General features: G+C 39.5%; 1 protein-coding gene across 1 annotated transcript in view; it reads right to left on the reverse strand.

Annotated features, from left to right (window-relative positions):
* The window catches only part of SPATS2L (spermatogenesis associated serine rich 2 like), a 26,725-nt gene extending 13,658 nt beyond the window's left edge, over positions 1-13,067 (reverse strand). The window contains 4 exon segments of the mRNA XM_035899059.1: positions 5,896-6,031; positions 6,461-6,661; positions 11,825-12,065; positions 13,035-13,067. Coding sequence (XP_035754952.1) covers positions 5,896-6,031; positions 6,461-6,661; positions 11,825-12,065; positions 13,035-13,052 — 596 coding nt within the window. The 5' untranslated portion in view covers positions 13,053-13,067.
* Between the last annotated feature and the right edge of the window lie 9,685 nt (positions 13,068-22,752).

A 22,752-nucleotide genomic window follows, 5' to 3' on the forward strand; every position in this document is an offset into this window, starting at 1 on the left:
CAGGTGAGACGCTGAGGTACAATTAGAGTCCTTTTTTCATGAGTGAGCTAGTTGTGGGACACTGCTGGAGTTTGACAGCTTAGGCTTCAAAAAATGCAAACACACCATTCTCCAGTGGCTTTGCTCTGTAAGCAGGCTTTGGAACAGGCCCCAGTAGCTCCTTAAAGTTGTGCTGGTTAACAATCTGCTGACAAACTCAAGCAAGTTTGAGGGACATTAGTACCGTCACTGTGTCTGCTATATCTGAGCTGAGATTACATGCAAATTCATTGGATAGTCCTGATAAGCTCAGTGTTGGTCTTTAAGCATTATGCCCTATTTCATGGACATATTTCCCTTCTAGCATGAACATATTTGACCCACAGGTCAGGTGAAAAGCCAACCGATAAGAACCTCTAAGCCAACTGTGTATTTCACAAAAGAATCGCTCACCTCAATCCAAAAACCAGAACTGTCTCTGTCAAATTTTCAGCGCAAGGAACTAGAATAACGTGCTGACAATGTAAATATAAAGCCCAATCACCTGTAATGGGTGATTACAAGCCTTACAGGATTACTGAATAGCCATGCTATTTTGTAATTGGAGAAATAATACTTCAAGTTTTCTTTATATTAATAAACCTGTAGGAAAAGCTGGTTTTATATACTTTGCAATGTCTCAGCAAACGATAGTCTTCCAGTATGAGCTCAATAGTATTCAAATGTTCATGGTGCTTGAAGGTTATTATTTGATCACTATATTAGCATATGCATGTTTACACAGCAAACCAGATTACATGAATTTTCATTCTGACCACAAATACAGTCTCACAATAAGCAGATAAACAGCACAGAAATTCTGTTTAGTGTAAAGCAATACCAGTCCTGGCCTTTCCAGCCATCTGCCCGTGCTCTAAACAACCACAGGGCTAACACAGACAGGCAGCTCTTCATCTGGTGCCACTGATTCTGGGCTATGGGAAACAGAAAACCATCATCTTTACAGTTTGCCAAGTAGGGGTCCCAGAAAGGGAATGACAGTGTTCACTCACTGCTCTTCAATTTGTGAGCACTGGCAGCATTGCTCATCACCCAGCACTGAGTTAGTACAGACACAACTATGTTCTTTTACATGGCTTCTTCCCCCATTCAGCCGCTCCTCTGCTTTAACTTTAACTTAGAAAACAATAGAAAAACTGCTTTATCTTCACCATATATACTGTATGTGCTTCCTAGTTGCTCCCTGAATGTATTTCAATATATTTTAAAATTGTTAGTATTGCCAAACTCCATTTTTCCAGTGTTATGTCAGAGTCAATTTTTTATCCAGCCAATGGTGAAGATTTCAAGTGTTTTGTTCACCAAAAAAAAAAAAATTATCACCGACCGTGTTGGTTTTCATGCTCTTTATAAAGCATTGGACATACTAATGTGTTTGAGATGCAAAGAGTAGAGGAGGCTTGTCCGTCTTTGGTCCAGTTCTGCATGCAGTGTAATTAAACCTGGCCCTTACTATTTTCTACGGACTATTTTCCATTCATGGTTGGAAGCGGACTGTATGGGCAAGTAGCAGATGTTTCCTTTTAGTTCTCCATATGACTGTGTGGATGCCCAATATGTGAAAATGATTTTCTGGCAAGAGGTGTTATGAGGAACTGTGGCCCCTTTTGCACTCTTCACATTTCATTCAGATTTCCCGGGGCTCTCTTTTTATCCCCAAGATCATTATTCAGTCTCTTGGTAGAATGCAACTATAGCATATGGGTTAACCATGGCAACAAATGTCTCAAGCGTGCTCTAGTGAGAGGGGAGTTCATCTAGCTTTTCTGCACTTCCCTTGCAAATTAAGCACTATTTGGTATTCTTATTTTCCTTGCCCTACACTACTGTGAGACGTGGCTATGCTCTGACGTATTTTACATCCAAGCAATAAGTGGAGCAGCTTATGTTCACACTCACACAAAGGTATTGCTGACAACCATACACCAAACCTGGATGCAATGAAGAGAAACACTGGCTCAGGAGAAGTACCATTAGAAGGAGCTTCCTCATAACTTTCAGGTGCACATATGAGTCTGAGAAACAGCACCATTCAGCTCGCTCTGCCCAGCGCTCTGGGGAAAGCAACGTCACAGAAAGCCCTGCAAGAACAGGGGTGACAAGAGTGCTAAGTCACAGCAGAAGCACAATGCACATGTGACCGCAGAAGACTTCTCCCAGAGTGGGGCAACGTGGCCTGCCTGGTCCAGCCCACAGCCTGTAAAATGCTCTGGTGTCTTCTGGCATGAAAACCTGTGTATAAAAGCAAGTCATTATCGCTTGTTCTGAGCATGCAGAGAATTAGTCCAGTTAGCAGGAACTTCTGGGAGGCTCTTTAAGAAAGTGAGCCCACTACAGTGTTTTTAAATAAACATCTTTCTGGGATTGTTTTTTGGCCCCATTTCATTAAAAAGTTAAATCCAGAAGGAAGTACTGCATTTTTTTTTCCCCAGGCATTTACAGGTGTTCATAGCACACCTGCTCCGTACCACTCCTTTTTTACACTGTGGGAGGGTGGTATGCGCTGTTGTCCCAGATAGGTGACTTTTTTAATAGCAGCACAGCACTGACTGAGCATGTTCAGGTGTAACTGCCCTTCATCCGTCAGGTCAAGTTGTGAAATACTGAGACAGAGAGAGACATGGACTTTCACTGGCAACTATTCTTCAACAGTTTCTGCTGCTAAAAGGAAAAGTTCTTGTGAATCTTTCTGCTGAAGCTTTCAGGACATCTTAGGCCACATGTGCTATTAATTTATCTCCATAATAATGGTTTCATATGCTATCTGGAGGTAGGAGGAAGATATATGATGCTATCTTTGCACTTCCTCATCCTTTCTGTGATTGGTAAAATCATGAAAAGATTAAAAGAAAAAAGATTATTAGCAAGTCCAAAAGATTACTAACTCTTGAAATGCAGTTTTGATTCTGACCTTGATAGTAAGTGCAAAACAAATGACACAAAAAGTATCTTTTATCCTATTGCCAAAAGAAGAAAAACAAACCCAAGAGAGACAAAAAAGTAGTAAGTGCTTCAGCATTCAGCTGCAATGCAAGATTAAAGCTTCTGACTTAATTTAGCTTCACTAAAACCCCTTAGGTGGTGACAGCTGTGTGTAACGGGAACTGGTTAAGCTTCCCATCTAGGTTACGGTATTGAGCCCATTCAAGTATTCCCTGCAGTTCTGACCACAGACAGTACTTAGTTGCTGTTGTATGTTTATCTGTTGTACGTTTCAACCAGTCCACACTCCAACAGAAACTGGGAGAACTGGCAAAAAGCTTTAGAATCACTACGACAAAGGAGACCAGATATTGTCATGCCCTTGCTTTTGGTTACTCCATAGCATTCTGGGAGCAACAGTTTAGCTGAATTGCTTCATTTTCCCTTGATAGACAAGCTGACTGTGCCACAGCAAAATTCCCATGCCCAAGGAGGGTGATAAATATGCAAGAGGCTGAGCGCTCACTTAATTACCTTATCCTCCTGCTACCACTAGTGATGCTTTGTTCAACTTTGAAGCAAGGGAACTGCCACGTAAATAACACAAACTGAATTGTTCAGCCCAGGAATATGATGTGTTGACTGTATGAGGTCTGAAGCTGTATTTATCACCAGTTCTGGTGATTTCTACTCAAATCTAGTGAATCTACAGCAGCTGGCAGCAAGTTTTTGTAAATGAGGCACTAAAGATAGCTCTTCCCATCTTTTTTGGAGTTTAAGCCACTAGGTCATATGAAATATCCCAAAACTGTTTTTAATTTTAGCAAAGAAGGTGTTGTCATGCATTTTACTGTTTAACCCAAATTTCCCCTTCATTCATTTGAAGAAAAACCTAAATATTAGGCTTATGAGCTGCCAAAAGCAGCGTCGCCTACATTGAGATTTCCGTAAACATGTTTTGACCTTATACTGTCCTTGTTGCAACGTTATGCTTCATGCATTAAATTGCTTTGTGAGACCTGAATATTTACAGCACAGATCCGTTACATTCTAGCGCTTCCGGCAGACTCCACTCCAATAATTTAGGCACTGAAGGTAGGAGGTAGAATTAAATGAAGCCTATTCAAAAGTTTTCCACGCTATTTTTCATTATTTTAAGTCTACTTGGATTTACGTACTCTTTTGTGGTCATTTTGTCTTTTCCGTTATTAAGCTCACTTATTAAGTAATACATTTTAGCATTAGGCGTTTTTCAAGCTAAAACATGAACACATGAAAAGTGAAGAACTTCAGTTCTGAATTTACTTATAGCCCCTCTCCCTGCATTCTTAGATCATTATATAGTTCTAAGTCTGTTCCATGATCAAAGCAACTATCATTTAACAACTGAATTGACTGTGACTACCTGCAAACAAGATTAGATATGTGACATTATGTATTTTTAACACTGTTACAAAAAAAATTGAGAACTGCACAGCAAATGAGACCCAACTACGAGTTTACACAGAGAAAAGGTCAGAGCCTTCTTAGCAGAAACCATAAACATTTTAAAAGTTTTCTAAAATCATAAAAAAACACCTCTGAGAACTACCAAAAAAAGGTGCAAGGGGTTGATGAACTTTACTTAATTTTTCTACAGCAACAATATTATTACTTACTATTATTATATTAGTAAATAAGCACACACCACTACACTGGCTCCAGAGCACTCCTGACAACAATACACAGTTCAGTACAACTGGTGATCACAGTTCATGGTCATTGGAGTACAGAGACAGAAACAAAGTTCTGCCTGCCAGTAAGGCACACTAGCAGGTCAGTGCAACAGAATCTTCCACAAAATCAGCTCAGTAGCGCTTGGACTTTCCACCCATACCAAAGCAGAGCCCCAGTGGCACTGAAGTCCCTTTGGATGTGTCACTGAAGACAATGAATGCACCACTGAAGCCCAGAGTTAACAAACTTCTGCCAACACTGCAGCACTTTCATAAGATATACTCATAAAAATACTGACAAACACTGTGGACTAATTAAGGGTGAAAGGTTTTTGTACTCTTCTGTGATTTGTAACCAAATCTTATACATTTTAATACATTTTTTTTCTGTTTACTGCAACACTGTATAATACACAGGTTTTATATGGCATCTATGCTTAACAAAAGGCTGAGTTAAGCTCAAACCAGAAAGTACTTTTCTATGACAAGTATATACAAAGCATGCAGCTTGCTACTACGGCAATTATTTCTGCTACAATTTTTCAAAGGGTGTAGACATATATGCTGAAGATCAGGAATAACCAAAATTGTAATGGAAAAAAAAATTAGAAAAAAGGAAGAAATAAAAGAATGAGGAGAAAGAATGAACTAGAGATGAGAACTGGAAAAGAAGTGATGGATAGGAAAGCCAGAAAAAACTATGAGGGAAAGGAAAAAAAAAGAATGGTGGGTTAAGAAGCAAAAATGATGGGAAATGAAGAGACAGACTGGCTGCCAAAGAAGATAAGATCAAAGAAGAAGTATAGAAAGAAGAAATTTAAAGAAGGTAAAAGACACGTCAGGAAACCCCAGAGACAGGATTTTTGGAAATGCTTCATTTGCTCAGATATGCTGCCACTGAACTTGATACAAAAGAATTAGGTCAAGATGGATCACTTAGGGGAAAATAAAAAAACAAAACATAGTGAGATTTTTGTCAAAGAACTGTAGTTTTGCCCACCTTTAAGTATGTATGTAAACATACACTTATGCATATATTACTTCCTGATTGGTGAGGAGTTACTTAATAGCACCATGTAGGGGGGTTTTTTTGTTGTTTTTTACGAAACCAAATGCTGCAAACAAGGTGTAAGAGATCCCTCCCCACCAATGCCAGTGACCTAATTAGTCCCTCTTTCCTCAGGTGGTGCTGATGGATCTTTCAAGGTGATTTACCTACCAGCTGTGTAATTCTGCAAAAGCAGCTTTGATCTTCTTTACTGAATTATCCACTTCCTCTTTGATCATCATACGATATCTGGTTAGAGAAACAGTACAACGCTGCAAGTCTTTTACTGATTTTTCAATGTTCGGCCCTAAAACAGAAAACAAAAATTGCACAGAAGTCAGAAAGCTTCTTTTTGGCTTTTCTGAATGAGGGCGCAGGAATAGTTTAACATGTTATGTGCCCAAATTAGGATGAAGTGGTTACCCTACTGAGGTCCATAAAGCCAACTCTTCCATAGTCCTTCTGTGGTGCTCTTCAGTTTCTAAACATGTTTGCTCAAATTGATTCCCCAAAGTAATGTCAGAACAGCGCTATTAATTCAAATTAGTTATTTTAAATTTAATTTAATACAATGTTAAATAGACCATAAATTGTTCTACTCATTTTTGTTGTGCTAACATGATTCTGCTCTCACTTTCCAACACAACTCTTCTTCACGTATGTGCTTTTTTTCCCCTAGAGGCTGCCCTCAGCTGTCTGACCACCTCAACGCGTAGCAACCAGGGATCCAACTTACCTCTTTTTTTGACTGAATCATCTGTCTTTGTTTCAAGTTGGTTTGTAGCACTGGATGATTTAACTGAGGAAGATTTTGACTTTGGCCTGCCTAGGTTACACTGGAGTTGAACTGATGACTGAAGAGACTCGTGCTGTTCTACTCCATTCATAGTCTTTGGGTTTAATTCCACAGATACTCTCTGATGTTCTCGTTCTTTGTCTGCAAGAAAACATTATGGTAGAAAACAGGGAGTTACAAGATTAAGAAAGATATGAAGCCTTACTGTTGAGTCTGAATGACTTTATGTTTATACACCAGAAAAAGTGAGGCTTTTTTTCCCCACTGGCACACATTCTACAGAACCTCAGAAAGCAATGATAGAACAGAAATGAAATTGTTTTGGTTATTAAACACTAATCTGAACACATCTATGTTTCAACAGTTTAAAAAGAAAAAAAAATTTAAAAAATCAACTCTTCCATGCTGATACGAAAAAAATACCTCATAACATAGAAAGCATACTACCAATTATAATCTTTGCCCAAATATTATGGAACAGAACTAGAGAGGAAGTCTGCTATGGAAAGCATGAGACTTTAATGTTGAGATATATAGATATATATATCTCACACAAAAAAAACTGTTCATCATTTAATCAGCATTTTAAAAGCACTGATTAAACATTCCTACTTGAAATACTTACCTTGCCTGACTACAGATTTCTATCAAAAGCAGCTGCTAAGAGGGACCAAGCAGTAAATGAAACAATGTCAAAGATTGGGCTCCTGGGTTCAACAGCTTCAGAGGGATAATAATGCCTGAGCCTGTTTTGCTGCCAATAAGATGACCTGGTTTACTCTTTCCAAGACTCCAAAGGGAATCAAGGTATCACCATCATGACAGAGGGACAAGCAGCCAAAGAATGGCTATGAAAACTGACAGGTAAAGCCAGCTACTACTGCCACTGTGAATTTTAGTTAAAGAAACATGCATAGAAAATGGTTATGTTGTGTTAACTCATTTTTCTAATCTTTGTATTCTAACAAATGAATGATTGATACTTTGTTCTGAAGATGCTCTTTAGGCATCGCTTTGTTCAGCTGATGTTGTGTGGTGTCTGGAGAAAAGGGGCTTGTCAAATTAACAGATGGATTATAGCCTATGGAGTGGGATTAACACTGCTGGGACTGGGGGATACCACCTGGACAACTCCAGGATATCAAGTAGTGATTTCCTTGTGCCCTGGCTGGGCACCAGGACGAGTGTAAAATACATCTTGGTATGTTTCCATGGTAATCACATAATGCCAGAGGAACAAGGAGGAACATTAGTGCCCACATTTCTAAATCAGCTTTTGTTTATGGCCTTTAAAAGGTGAGTCTGCAAACAGAAAAAGTATCTTTTATAAAATAGCATGTGAGAAAATAGCTAAAGAAGTTAAAGAAACTTGTGTATCTGTGAAAGCAAGAAACTTCAGGTGTGCAGCAATCTGAACATATCAAAGGTTCAACGCAGATACCAGTCTCACAGCCAGGAACTCTGTTCCAAGATAACTGCCATTAACCTCATGCAACTCTGGCTACATCTCACACCAATGCAGATAGCTTTGATTTATACAGAATGTTCTTTCTACTGTGAGTTGAGGCTGGCTGTGCTAAATAACTCCAACAGATAGTTAGAAACAAGCAGTCTACCAGCTAAGCTATAGAGAAAAGCCAGGGCTCTTGGGTTCTGTCCCCAAGATTAGATCTTGTGAAATTTGTTGTTAAACTGCAAAATTGTTATTTACTGCATTTAATTAGCAGCTTTCATATACTTGTCAAGACAAATGCCAGACTGACAGCTTTTTGCCTTAAGTAAGTAATCTAGAACAATAATATACTCTAAAAACTTTTTAATCATCCTTTGTCTACAATATACTCTGACATTGTTTTTTTCAAAATTACACACTAGCTACTTTGAAACACAGCAGCAAGATGACCAATAGAGCCTAGCAAACAATACCTTAGTATGCTGCAACTGAACTTTCACATTTGATTGAGGACAATCAACACAACTGAAAATAGATTGAGAAAATATGCATCAAATCTCTGAAGACTTGGGCCCGCTAAGAAACATGTGTAACAAAATCTAGAGACAGTCTGTCTCAAATACTTGAAAGAGAAGTCAAAGGTTTAAGTAATAGTACCTACAAGAAAACTGTTACAGAGTTCAGTATGTGGTGGCTTGGAACTTCAGCACTAGGCTAAGTGTGTGACCTCTGCTGTATTAACCATCAAGTATTACCAGACCTGCCAGTAATGGCAGCAGCCCAGATAAACTGGCTTTGAAATCTGCTGAGCTACCATCTTCAAAATGAGTGGTTTATCTTTTTTAACAGCTTGCCATTCAAAACCTTTAAAATATAGTGAACCTCAATGGATTCTTTGGCTGAAAGAAGAAAAAAAGCTCCCTTCAGACATAAACAGAAAGTTTGAAGGATTCACTAAAAATCACCCTACATGAAAAACAATTTTAAGTAGTATGAAAAAGAGATCAGTACCTGATTTGTATCTAGTTTTACCCAAGTCCCTGCAAAAGTAATAGCATGGCAAAGCAGCATTAAATATCCTTTCAGTGTATTCATGCCCCTTCTTTACAAGGGCATGCACAGAAAGGGTAGCTGTAAGTCCTTCAGATCCTGCGTTGCCAAGAACTCTTAAGAAGAAGAGTTTGGAGGGTTTGTTCTGGTCATCATTTTGAAGTAATCTGGTTTATTTGTGGCCTTTTCCCCTTCAAGATATTGAGAGGGAGAGCCCCATAACTGACTCGTAATTAAGTGAAACACACTCTAAGGTCCTCCACGATGAGGCCATTTGGCCTTCCAGGGCCTTGAATTCTGTGCTTCATTTTCTCTAGCAGGTCTTCATTCCCTGTGGGAAACCATCACACGGAAAAGCAACAACTAAAGACTTCTCAGGAAAAGGAAGATGGAATAGTGGCAAGAAACAAGCAGACCTGAACTAAAGGCAATAGCCACATGTTATCCCCTATAATTTCTTACCCTAAGACACATTATGGAGACATACCAGCTACACTGCATCCTCCCTTCTGGTCCCTGAAGTCCCTTCCAGGCAGCCAGGACTTTATGGCTCTGAAAGACCTAATCTCATAGACTGTGAGCTGGTATAAGCAAAGCTTCAACCTCATGTTCCTCATGGGGAGGAAAGCATAAGGGACTGTCAGCAGACACCTGACTATGATCCTTGTGAGCTGTCTGAAGGTGATGGTGAAATGACTACAGTACATTAATTTGATAGGGAAGGAACCAAACCAAACAAGCCAGGCAAGGAAAAAACAAAGGAGATTACAACACAGGGAGCAATATGAAACGGGTGCACTTTGGACTCACTTCAACATTTCAAACGCCTTTAGGACAGTCTGTGTGACTTGCTCAGAAACCACATGGGCGCAGATGCTGGCCCCTAAAGGGATCCTGATCAACCTTCTCTTCTACTTAGTTCCATGCACTTCAGCACAGGTTTAACAATATGTATATAGGTGGCTTTTGACCTTAAGAAAGTAGCTATTATACTAGCTGCAAAGACAAGGGCTCTACTGCAACTGAAAGTGAAGAAGAAACTCTTTCCTTCTCTGTATTAAACAAATTGCTAGGAACTTACTTTACTAGGCAAGGGAAACTTGAATATTAAAGTTTCAGGTTTCCCTTTCTCTCCATTTTCTTTCCTTTCTTTTCCACCTTTTTCTTTTATTTTACCCCTTTCTCCCCTTGTTTTTGAAACAGGGGATACGTGTAATAGTTTATAAAAATTGTAAAGCTACAGTAGTATCTCATTTGTCACTTGTAAAAGCAAAGAAAAATTCTGAGAAACTTTTTGCCCTTGGTATGTACAACTCTATACCCATATCATGTCAAAGAGTTAAAAAAAGGACTCAATCCCAGTGCCACAGAAAAAAATCACTGAGAGCATGAGTACTCTTCTTGCATTCAGGTCTGTTACCCCCTGGAAAACACTCCCCATGCATGGACAACTCAGTCTATGTATCTTTATTCATGCTGGTTTTGTTTCAAAAAAAGCAACTCTAAGAAGTTTGACATGCGAACTTGACATATATTTATACGACAAACATTTACACCTTGCAAAAAAAATGGCAAGAATGCTTTTAGTATTACGGAAATGCAGTATTTTCTGGCTTATGGCATGTTCTATCCAAAGTAAGTGGGAGTCTTTAGCAAGGACAAGAAGAATATCTCTAATCCTTTGCGAGGCACCAAATTCTTAGGACAAAATTTCTTGATAAGTTGTTTGTCTATTTGGCTGCTATAGGTTGCAGAGTTTTCATTTAATTGACCAGAGGTTGACACCACTGAAGTTATCTGGAAGCAGCAGAGAATTAATTTCAGGACAACTATCCATTTGGTGCATTCCTTTAAAATGAGGTTTGAGAGCTGTATTTGCAACCATGGAAAAAGGGATTTCAAGGAAAGTTCTTTTAACACAGTCTTACATACTGCTTAAGACACAGGAAGAAAACACTAACAGCAGTAATCTAGGGCTATCAGTTTGAAATACAAAGAGCTGAAAAACCATTATCAGTACTGACACAATTAAATGCGACCTTTATGAAAGGATACTTGAAGTCAAAAGCTTTCACAGAACGTCTCCCCCAGAGGAGGAGGTTTGTTTTCATTGATGTTGCTATAATCATAACTCTGTATCTACTACGACCCAGTGGGGAAGAGCTTTCTGTGTTACTGTCCCCCAGAGCTTCAGAATCAGTACTTAGACCAAGGCAGAAATGTGGGCATACTAAGAGCAGACTGCCTTCCGTCAACACAAAGGCCCTTCCTTCCCTGTTAGGGAAAGCCAGTGGAGATGTACTGCAACTAGCCTAGTCAGGCAAGATGTGGAAAAGAAAAACGGACTAGTCTGGACTAGGCAAAAAAGAAATCCTGTAGTATGCTGCAAGTTCATACTTCTCAGATGACTTTGCTCCAGATGATGGACTTTATCACCTCTATCACCATTTTACACTCAAGGCATTATCTAACTCCTGCATTCTTCTGTATTTATACCTGTAATATTCTGTATCAGCTGGGCCTCTAATTATAGTTTGATCTTTTTGTCTCAGAAAAAAAAAAAAAAAAAAAAAAAAAAGTGCTGATATTTCAAAAGGAAACATTGCAAGGCAAATTGTGCCCAGAGACAGATCTGTTTGCATGACTTTAATAGCTATATGCATTATTTTGCACACAGACCTCTCTCCAACTTCTTTTTATTATATTCTACTTCACGGCAATAAAAATGCCATGATCTTCATATGTAAGTGGGGGCTTGGCTATCACCAGTTAAAAAGGTGTCTTGTGCCAGATGAACTGACCTGTGATTTCTGGACAGACCAGCGCTGACTCTACAAATCCTGAGCCTTTGTTCTCAAGAGAAGCAGCTTCCAGTTTCTGATTGGCAGAACCACTACAAGAGTTGTCCTTAGAGCATCCATTCAGATGGCAGTCATATATTCCCTGTGGCTCTTGAGATGCCTTCTCAGGTCCAACATTCTTGGTTTTGGGATCTTTATTGCCTTGGTGCTGTTTAGATTTGCTTCTTTTTCTCCTATTGTTCTAAATGGAGAAATATTGCAAGAACTGAGACATCATGCAGTGCAACTCATATAATCTCAAAATATAAACAGTAAACTATCAATGTTCTTAAAATACTATACAAGTGATATCAGCGTAATGCAATTTACAGGCCATGCTGTGCTATACAACATGTTGCATCTGTTCAGCTGAATATATAAACTGTTTTGAATAAAAACTGAAGCCCCAAACTGGTTTTCCCCTTCCACATGAAATACTTGCATTGCAAAATGGTAACAGAGCCTCTGCTAAGATGCTGCTCAAAATGTTTGCAGTCAATTAAGACAAGCGATTCCTAAACATCCAGGGGACATCCATGCAGTAACACGGACAAACCCTTAAGGCATCACTCTGATCAGGTAGAAGGTGACCACAGAGGGTGCACGCTGGCCACTGCTGCTGTAGCTTTCCCAGCCATAAAGAGAAGCCTCCATGACAGTGACTCACAGGGCAGTCTCCTGGTAAACTCTGGCTTGGAGATACATAAGCATGAAGATCATATCCCAAATATATACTTGAAGGATCTGACTTGATAGGGTCACTAATGCACAACTCTTAATGGATGACTCCTATGCATAAGTTATTTTTACACCTGGCAGCAAAAACTCTAGCACTATAAGTGGCTGTGACTGTCCAGGACACAATTGTTTATTAAAAGTGTTTCTCCACATGGGCTGTTTTGGGATTCATTCTGTATTTGTTGAGGGTCTGGCTCCCATGTACACTCACGTGCTGTCCCAGAAATTCTCTCAGAACACTGGGCTAGAGAGGCAGCAACAGATGAACAAGATCAAAAATAACACACACATTTGCTTTCAAGTATTCTGACTGCAGGTGTGAATGAAGTCACCTATGTTAGCAAAGGCAGACAAAGTACTGGCCAAAATAAAAGTACTACATTCAACTACAGACAGCTAATAAATGCTTTGATTCTCAAGAGCAAGTTCTTACCTTCTTTTTTCCTGTCATATTCCATTCCTTTAGAACCTGAGTTGCGCTGCCTAGAGAAAGGAAAGATAAAACATTTCAACAGAAGTTCAGCTATGAAAAAGAAGTGAATTCAAGAACAGTTTCTAGTCTCCTAGCTGGGCAGCATTTCCATTTGTTATTGCAAATTCTCTTATGTGGGGAGAACAAAGTGAGAAACACTGTCTTTCTCCGTTTTAGTTATCCATTTTATTTGATTACACCACGTACAGTGGATGGGTTACTTGGCACTACTGCTTTTTATGGCCTTCATTCCACAAAGTGAGTAAGTGAGTGCCTAACTTAAAGCACTAGCATAAGCCCCAGGAAAATCAACAGTCAGATCTGCCTGAAAAGGGAAGCATCTCAGCACTCTAATATAAACACTGGGTAAACCAGATAGTCCACCCTGACTCTAGAGCTTCTGAAAGTTTTAAAGTCTTTTGGCATTTTTATCATATACATCCTATATGTTATCTGTCATATTCAGAAGACATAAGAACATAGAAATGAAGACTTAATTAGCATCCAAAAGAGTAATTTTGTGGACTCCTCCAGAAATTCTGCATCACACAAACACAGTAAGCTTAGGCCTGTCAGAAAAAAAAAATAGTTAAAATTGATATTGAAAAATTATTACAATTTGGTATACTTGAAATCCTGTCTGCCAGCCCTAATAGTTAGATATACATAGAATGGTTAGATAAATTTAAGGAAGAAAGCAAGCAAAGCCTTGGTCAGACCAGTGCCAGCTGCCATGTTACAAGAAAACTCTTCTGCATCTAGTTAACATCATTATTTTGTTCTCCTGGACCCTAAAGCTGAAAATAGATGCTCATGGTAAGCATGCAGTCGGAATCATCATCCAAACTACTATGGCAGTATCTGCCGCAATAATCCTTTTAATCACAACCAGGTTAAAGGTCTTCTGCTTGAATTTAAGAATCACTTTACCATCACTGCATAATTCTAGTAAATAGTCATTTATTATCCTTTCTGAATGGGTTTCATACTCAGACATTCTTCTCACTCATTTCAGTGAACTATTGACAATATTAGTATTAAGAAGTAATGCTGTTTTCAGACCACCACGAGTCATCAACTTGTATTCAGCCAAAGACGTGTGAGGTTTTCAACTGTATCATAATTATTTTTCTATTACAATAATCCAGATCCAAGATTATCTGGTGAGTCTATCACACACATTAGAAAAGATTATGTGTCTTGCTAGCAGTGCTAAGCCTAATTTGTTAAATTGTGAAAAAATGTGTATGGAATCCATCAAAGCCAATATTTTGTTTCCTAGTATGTGACAACTCAGACAGAAGGCCAAGAAAAATTCTATTGTGTGTATAACTATATATATATCTATATTTAGTAATACACATACATTGTTATGTACATATAAATACAATCCCCTCTCCTAAAGGTATGCTATCTTTTGACAGACACCACATTTCAGTATGAAGAAATAAACCCAGACATTTGCTGCCCATTTTACTGTGTTGCTGAAAATATGCGTTTTCACTTGACAGTTTTGTTAACTGTTTTCACAGTATCATCCAACACTCTTTTTGTGTTGGCTGGTGTTGTCTTAGCTTTGCTTCCCTCAGCTTCCCTGTGAATACTATGTACGGTAAGGGTTATTTTAGGGATTCACCCAGCTTACCCCAGTTTCCTCCTGTAAGTCCCAAAGATCTCATTTGAACCCACCAGTATATTTTCTTGAACACATCTACAAAGCAGCTGAACAGATCTTCTGATTATGCTTAATTAGGTAAACACTAAAATAGCAAATTTGAACCATTATTTTATTAACTGAAATTTCACATATAGAAGCAAATTCGTAAGAGACATCACCTATACGCCACTCCAGATACAAAGCAAGACAGGAGCTGATCTCAGGAAACTGAATTTGAACATTTCTTGATTCAGCATGCAGCACCTCTGAGAGAAGCATTAAAATGGAGGTGGTCAGCCTTTTCACTCAATGTGGCCATCCCCATGTTTTTCATTGCATGCGGCAATGCGTTCTCTGCAACTGTGATATTTCAATCTTAGCAATTTTTGTCATTCATGTGAAAAGATACTCAAAGTGCTAGATTCATTCTATCCACAGTGGTAGCTGAATGGACATGTGTCTTTTCTTATGTTGTTTCCAGACAGTAACAAATATTGGTTGCTTTCAAATGCTCACTTGCAAAGACTTCTGAACTCAAGGCACGATGATCATAAACTGGTGAAGTTCAAACAAAGATCATTTGAACTCAGGTTACAACAGCTTGCTTTTCTTCAAGATGTTGTTGCACTCTTGCAATGCTTGCTTTTGCCCCGTTTCTTCCTCATAGCAGATGATGACATGTGGCTACGAAAGCACTTCCCCCTTTGAGGAGCCATTGGAAACAACTCATAGACCACAAGCAAGCAATGGTAACTTAAGACAAAATAAATTGAATGAAAGGAACTTAATGATTAATTACAGAGCAACCCTCTACTACTTTCCCCAGGACACGTATTGCAGGAAAACACAATTATGGTTAATTAGATGCATCACATTTTCCTTTCTCTGTGTGCATGTGCACAAACTCTGATTTCCATACAGCTATTGGAATCTGATTGTCTATGCAGATGCCTGAATCAAGAGGCACCATATTGGATCTGATGGAAGAATTCTGATGCATTTATAAATAGACCAGTTTGCTTGCATCTACTTTTGCATATTAGTAAGTAATTCCTAGTACATCATGATGCTCTTTGGCTGATACATTTTACTAAATTGGTCCAAACAAAAGCCAAAACTATTCTGAAGTAAAATAGGTAAGAAATAAGCAACTTGGTGAGACTGGAAATCAACACTATAACACATTTTTAAGATATACAGGGCTCTTGGGGCCACTGAACTTTGAGTACCTTTTAAGCAGCCCCAAGCTACAAATATTTTGAGAGGATTTGCTCATGGTGTGCTATTATTCCTGCAAATGGTTTCTTACAGACTTCAGTGAAAGTTCAAAACACTTGCCATTATATATTTATCAGAAAAGTGTTGTTTAAATACAAGTGACCTTTCATTAGAGATGGTCTCATGATGCAAAACACAAACTCAGATCCAGATTTAGAATGGCTCGAACTTCCAATGGAGTCCTGGTTCAGCCATTATAAATGTCAAGCCTATTTGCAAAATTCAGATTGAGGTTTGAATGTCAATGTATGCATCAAGTTCAGGGGTTTAGGGACCTGGTTATCTGCTTCAGAACTATCCAAAGTTCTTATTAGTTACTGTATCTTCAATAGTGAATCATGTTCTGACATATTTACTTTAAAAAGCGTTAACTTTCACGCAGAATAAAGAAGGTCTGCAACAAAAATGGCACCAAAAAATGGTGAAGTCAGGTAGAACAGATAAATAGCCATGTCAGACTCATACTGTGAAGAAGCAAAGACACAGGCAGGAAGATCTATTATAAAAAAAAAAAAAAAACACAAAAACCCCCACACCTAACAAAGTCAAGAAGGTCTGCAAAAAAAATGGCACCAAAAAATGGTGAAGTCAGGTAGAACAGATAAATAGCCATGTCAGACTCATACTGTGAAGAAGCAAAGACACAGGCAGGAAGATCTATTATAAAAAAAAAAAAAAAACAAAAAACCCCACACTTTAAGTGTCACAATCGCCTGAATTTCAGCAGAACAACAGAATATACTTTGAGCCACTGGCAATTGAATACCTCATGCCTTAGTGAAAAAGGTACCCTGTACTCACCATCCATGAAAGCTTGAACAGCCTTGTCTACATTGTTATCAAACTGCTGCAACACCAGAACTATCTCATTATTGCTTTTGTTCGGAACAATTGATCGGATTGCATTGATCTGGAAGGAAAAAAAAGGAAGACAATAACATATGGGTTTATCATACTCCTGTAGATAACAAGGTACCTCTGTGCCAATGTACATTTTATATAAATGTATGTTATACATGATGTGCTTACAAGCATACAACAGTGTATCTGCGTGAAGCAATACCCATCCTCTCCCTGCCTGGCCCATGCAAATAACAAAAACAATTTCTGCAAGAGACAAGAATCATAGAACTGGTAGCCAGTAAGCCTGGAAGCAAATCCTACCCTCAGTCACAGTGGGAGAACTAGTTTAACTAAACTGACAGAATTTGGCCTTATACTCCTTTCCTAAACGTTCTGCTTGCTGCCATGAGACTTGACAAGACACATCACATATACAAACTTAAGGACTACACAACTACTTCAACAAGGCTGTTGCATGTCCTTGCTACATTGAAGTTATGATTAGTGGGGTTTTTGACATCTGGAAAAAAGTCATATTCATGAAAGTAGTCACAGGCTAAAAGAAAACTATAATTTTTAAAAGCTCTAGTGGCTGGTCAGCATAATTTCAGTTTGCTATTCTATATATATGTGACCAGGAAGCTTGTGTAACAAAATCCTGAACAAAGGACATGGGAAGCCAAATGCTTCCTTCAGGAAACTCTGCTGATGGATGAGGTGTTACACCCACAGATGATTCTGGCATGCCATGCTTCAATTTCACCGCATTTGCTATTGCTGTTTTGTCTTCAGTATCCACTTATATCTAATGAGAATTCAACACACTACGTTTCAAATAAAATACTCCTACTGGAATCATGTTGATGATTTATTTTCTCATGCCCATGTAATATAGCTGAAAGTAAATAGTTACATGAAACCTAATTACTATATTGTATTGATGCTAGACAAGCTTTACTAGGTAGTATCAAAATAAAAATACTTGGTTAAACATAATTAGAAAAACTAACAAAAGTCTATGGTAGTACTCTGAAAAAACAAGAGCATCAGTGCCAAAACCAGTCTAGTTGTTCCAAATCACCTTTTTGAGCTTCTGTGTCAAGCTATTCAGCATGTATTTACTATTAGAAACTTGTTATTGCACTGCAAATGTTTATTCCAGCACCCTTCTTTGCTCTCTTTCTGTGGGAGTACATCCTTGATTAGGGTGTACTTTATTTACTGGATCACAATGTTGCATGCAAATTTCTGATTGTGAAGCACTGATGGTCTTTTTATTGCACTGTGAAATATAATTGTGAAAGAATAATATCTGAAGATAGATCTGTTTAAGGGAAGTAGGCTGGCTTACATTGTGAGAGCATTCATACTACCTTGTCTTAGCTGTCCATTTAGATGCTGAAGAACAATCTTTCCAGATTCCTTTTATAGAGTCTCCATCAGTGGAGACACCAGAAAGTAATCTGGACCACTTGTGTGCTCAGATTTATGACCAAAAATCTTATTTTGCTGCAGTATGTTCACTCCATTCCTCAACCATTGTTATTTCCCTGTCCCTTATACTAACGTAAGCCATGGCTCACTTCAGGTTCTATTAATTCATGGTGGCTGAGGGCTGTCATTCACGACACCTCCTGGACTCTGGGATGAGATGCATCCCAGAGTCCTGAGGGAACTTCCATGATATTTGAAAAGTCATGGCAGTCAGGTGAAGTCCCTGGTGACTGGAAGAAGGGAAACATTGCGCCCATTTTCAAAAATGGTAGAAAGGAAGACCCTGGGAACTACCGACCTGTCAGCCTCACCTCTGTGCCTGGGAAGATCATGGAACAGATCCTCCTAGAAGCTATGCTAAGGCATCTGGAGGACAGGGTGGTGATTCGAGACACCCAGCATGGCTTCACCAAGGGCAAGTCCTGCCTGACAAATCTAGTGGCCTTCCATGATGGTGTGACAACAACAGTGGACAGGGGAAAAGCAATGGACATCATCTATCCGGAGTTCTGCAAAGCCTTTGATACAATCCCCCACAACATCCTCCTCTCTACATTGGAGAGCTATGGACTGTTCGGTGGATAAGGAATTGGTTGGATGGTCACATCCAGAGGGTAGTGGTCAACAGCTCGATGTCCGGATGGAGACTGGTAACGAATGGTTTCCCTCAGGGGTCCGTACTGGGACCAGTGCTGTCTAATGTTTTCATCAATGACTTAGCGAGATCAAGTGTACCCTCAGCAAGTTTGCGGATGACACCAAGCTGAGTGGTGCGGTTGATATGCCAGAAGGACGGGATGTCATCCAAAGAGACCTGGAGAGGCTGGAGAGGTGGGCGGGTGTCAACCTCATGAGGTTCAACAAGGCCAAGTGCAAGGTGGTCCTGCACCTGGACTGGGGTAACCCCTGGTATCAATACAGGCTGGCAGAAGAAAGGATTGAGAGCAGCCCTGCCGAGAGGGACTTGGGGGTACTGATGGATGAAAGGCCAACCATACCCTGGGCTGCATCAAGAGAAGCGAGGGAGGTGGCTTGTTCAGCCTGGAGAAGAGAAGGCTGTGGGGAGACCTGACTGCGGCCTTCCAGTACTTAAAAGGGAGCCTATAGGAAAGATGGGGAAAATCTTTTTAGTAGGGCCAGCTGTGTCAGGACAAGGGGTAATGGTTTTAAACTGAAGCAGAGTAGTTTTAGACTAGATATAAGGAAGAAATTCTTTACAATGAGGGTAGTGAAACACTGGAACAGGTTGCCCAGAGAGGTAGTGGAGGCCCCATCCCTGGAAACATTCAAGACCAGGTTGGACGGGGCTCTGAGCAACCTGATCTAGTTAGCGGTGTCCCTGCTCACTGCAGGTGGGTTGGACTAGATGACCTTTAAAGGTCCCTTCCAACCCAAAACATTCTATGATTCTATTAGCTTCAGCACTGCAAAAGGTTGACACTTGCTTCAGCTAAATCCACACAGGATCAAACTTTCTGGAGGATGCTTTCTAGATGACTCCATCTCTTTCACTGTGTAAGGAAGGCCACTTTCTGATTTCAGCACACAGCTTTAGTACATCTACTTAGTACAATTTACTCTGCTCCTGCCCATCATCTGATCACACATCTCTTTGCAGCTTCACATTTACCCACCACACATTTCAATTAGCAAGTCTAGCCTTGGACAACTCAGGCCACAACCATAATTTAGAGGACAGTGGAGTTAAATTGCTTGTCTGCTTCCCAAGGACCCTTTCCAAAGGCTTATCTAATAATTTCTCTAATGTTAACCCCCTATGCCCAGGCAAAGCTTGCCCACAAGCTAGGTCCAAACCCAACACCTAGCTGCTTTAGAATCTCTAGTAAACACAGGTAACTTTATGTTAGACATTCAGACAGGTTAGGCTGTCAACTGGACCACTTGAACCAGAGGCTGATGTTGTCAGAAACTATCCAGAAAATCTCTGTCTGCTCAAGTTTATCTCTAACTGATGTGTGCATGCATGGGGAAGGAAGTAGCGAGCATAGCTCTCTATGCACTGCGGGTATTCAAGTGAAAACCAACCGAAATTGACAGGATGTGCAGAGAAAGCCCTGGAAAAAGGAGTTTTATTCATCTTCCGACTGTGGGCACAGGCATGCTATTGACTGATAAAGCTGCAACAAGTATGAACTGAGCTGGCTCCATAACAATAAAAGTTGGCAAAGACACTAGGGTAGAGCAGGCCACAAGCTGCTGTCCATTTTGCGTTCAAGCTAGTAGCTGCCAAACATTTCCACCATGTGGATTACATCTTCATATTCTCACAAAAACCTCCTCTCTTCTTTCACAATCATGTGGATCATCTCTCTGCCTACTCAAAATTGCATAATCTCCTTGTGGCAACTGCTTACAGGAAAAATAGTAAAAGGAAATATCTAGTGTATCCTAACCATCTTTAAATATAAGCATGGGAATTTCATATGGCTTCTAGGTCCTTCTTTGCTATGAAAAGTCTGGAAGCCTCAAGAAGCATCTGGAAACAACAAAGTGAGGCCAAGACCACAGGATGGATCAGGCAACTTGCCACACACTGCAGTTTGGAAATTTCTTAAAGACATTAAGAAGAACATCTGTGGGGTGGAGAACACTGACACACAAGAACTCAACCAGGCAGACTATGTTTTAGACTACAGAATCTACTGAAGACTTTCTGTTTGCACTGCACTTGGTTAAGAAATTTTTGATTAATAGAACAACCAGAATTAAAAGCTAAACTGTTCTTCATTTGATTAGTATTATGATTAAATTCCCAAAGGTTATGAAACATTCTAATTGGGAAGAGAACCCCAATAAAGCAAGATGATAATCTCAGGAAGAATACTCACCAATACAGAGGAAAAAAATTAAATATATGGCCAACACTGTGGACACAATCCTGTTTTAGTTGGACTATATAAAAATTCGATTTATGGAATATTAATGTACTGCAGAGCTCAACAGTCCTATTGCCAAAACTTAACAATATCCTTTGTTGACTGTTGTACAAAATATACTTTGTTTATATTTCCATTTAGAAAATAAAAAAGTTAAGAAGTTCCATGAAAAAATTCCTCAGAAAAAGAACATCAGATTGCAACGTAAAGCATCCAGGATTTAGGAAATTCCAAACCAGAAGTTGCTTACGCTTTCTTTATCTGTTTCTCTTGTGTTTGTATGCTATGATACTCAGGATACCTACAAGTTGTTAGTGTTTCTGCTTCCCAGATTTCTACAGTGGCTTATGTGGGATAAGATAGATGTCCTGGTTTCAGCTGGGATAGAGTTAATTTTCTCCCTAGTAGCTGGCATAGTGCTGTGTTTTGGATTTAGTACTAGAAGAATGTTGATAACACACTGATGGTTTAGTTGTTGCTGGGTAGTGCTTAGTCAAGGGCTTCTCAGCTCTGCCAGGTGCACAAGAAGCTGGGAGGGGACACAGGACAGCTGAACCAAACTGCCAAAGGGGTATTCCAGACCATATGACAACATGCTCAGTATATAAGCTGGGGGAAGAAGGACGAAGGGTGGGGGGATGTTCAGAGTGATGGTGTTTGTCTTCCCTAGTCACTGTTACGTGTGATGGAGCCCTGCTTTCTTGGAGATGGCTGAACACCTGCCTGCTCATGGGTAGTAGTGAATGAATTCCTTGTTTTGCTTTGCTTTTGCACGCGACTTTTGCTTTACCTATTAAACTGTCTTTATCTCAACCCATGAGTTTCCTCATGTTTACCCTCCGATTCTCTCCCCCATCCCACTGTGGGGGAAGTGAGCGAGCGGCTGCGTGGTGCTTAGTTGCCAGCTGGGGTTAAACCATGACAACAGATGAAAACTAAAATTTGCCAACAGTAGGATATGTCAATATTAAGAAAAAAAATATATACATACTGCTCTGTTCAGAAACAACAAAAGCAGATACAAACCCAGAATTCCAACAGAGAAGAAATCCCAAAAGGTTTTGTTCTGAAATAAAATACTTTGTCTTAAAAATTTTTAGGAACAAAATGAAATAATGCTACTGTATTTTTTTCTGGAGTTTCACAAGGCAGACAGATCTGTGTGCCAGACATACGTCTCTAACTTACACACCATCTGACTGATGTTTTCATCCAGAATATACTGGAACAATTGTACACAGGTAGTGATTTCTGGACATCCAGAAGTTATTGACAAATGGCTACAAGTCTCAAATTGTGACCTGACAGTCTGGGAGAAGGACAATGTGTGTTGAGGGACACTAGGCTATATGACAGCCTTAGTCTAGAAATGCAGATTTCAAGGTCCTTGATATTCCACCTTAGTGCTTTCACCCTGGTTTCAAAAATATGTGTAGGTTTCTATGTTTGAAGCTCAGGTCTGTCCCCACATGCAAAACATGTCCCATATATATCCAGAAGAAAGCGACAT

Source organism: Egretta garzetta, unplaced genomic scaffold (assembly GCF_000687185.1).
Source record: "Egretta garzetta isolate BGI_Z169 unplaced genomic scaffold, ASM68718v1 scaffold297, whole genome shotgun sequence".
NCBI lineage: Eukaryota > Metazoa > Chordata > Aves > Pelecaniformes > Ardeidae > Egretta > Egretta garzetta.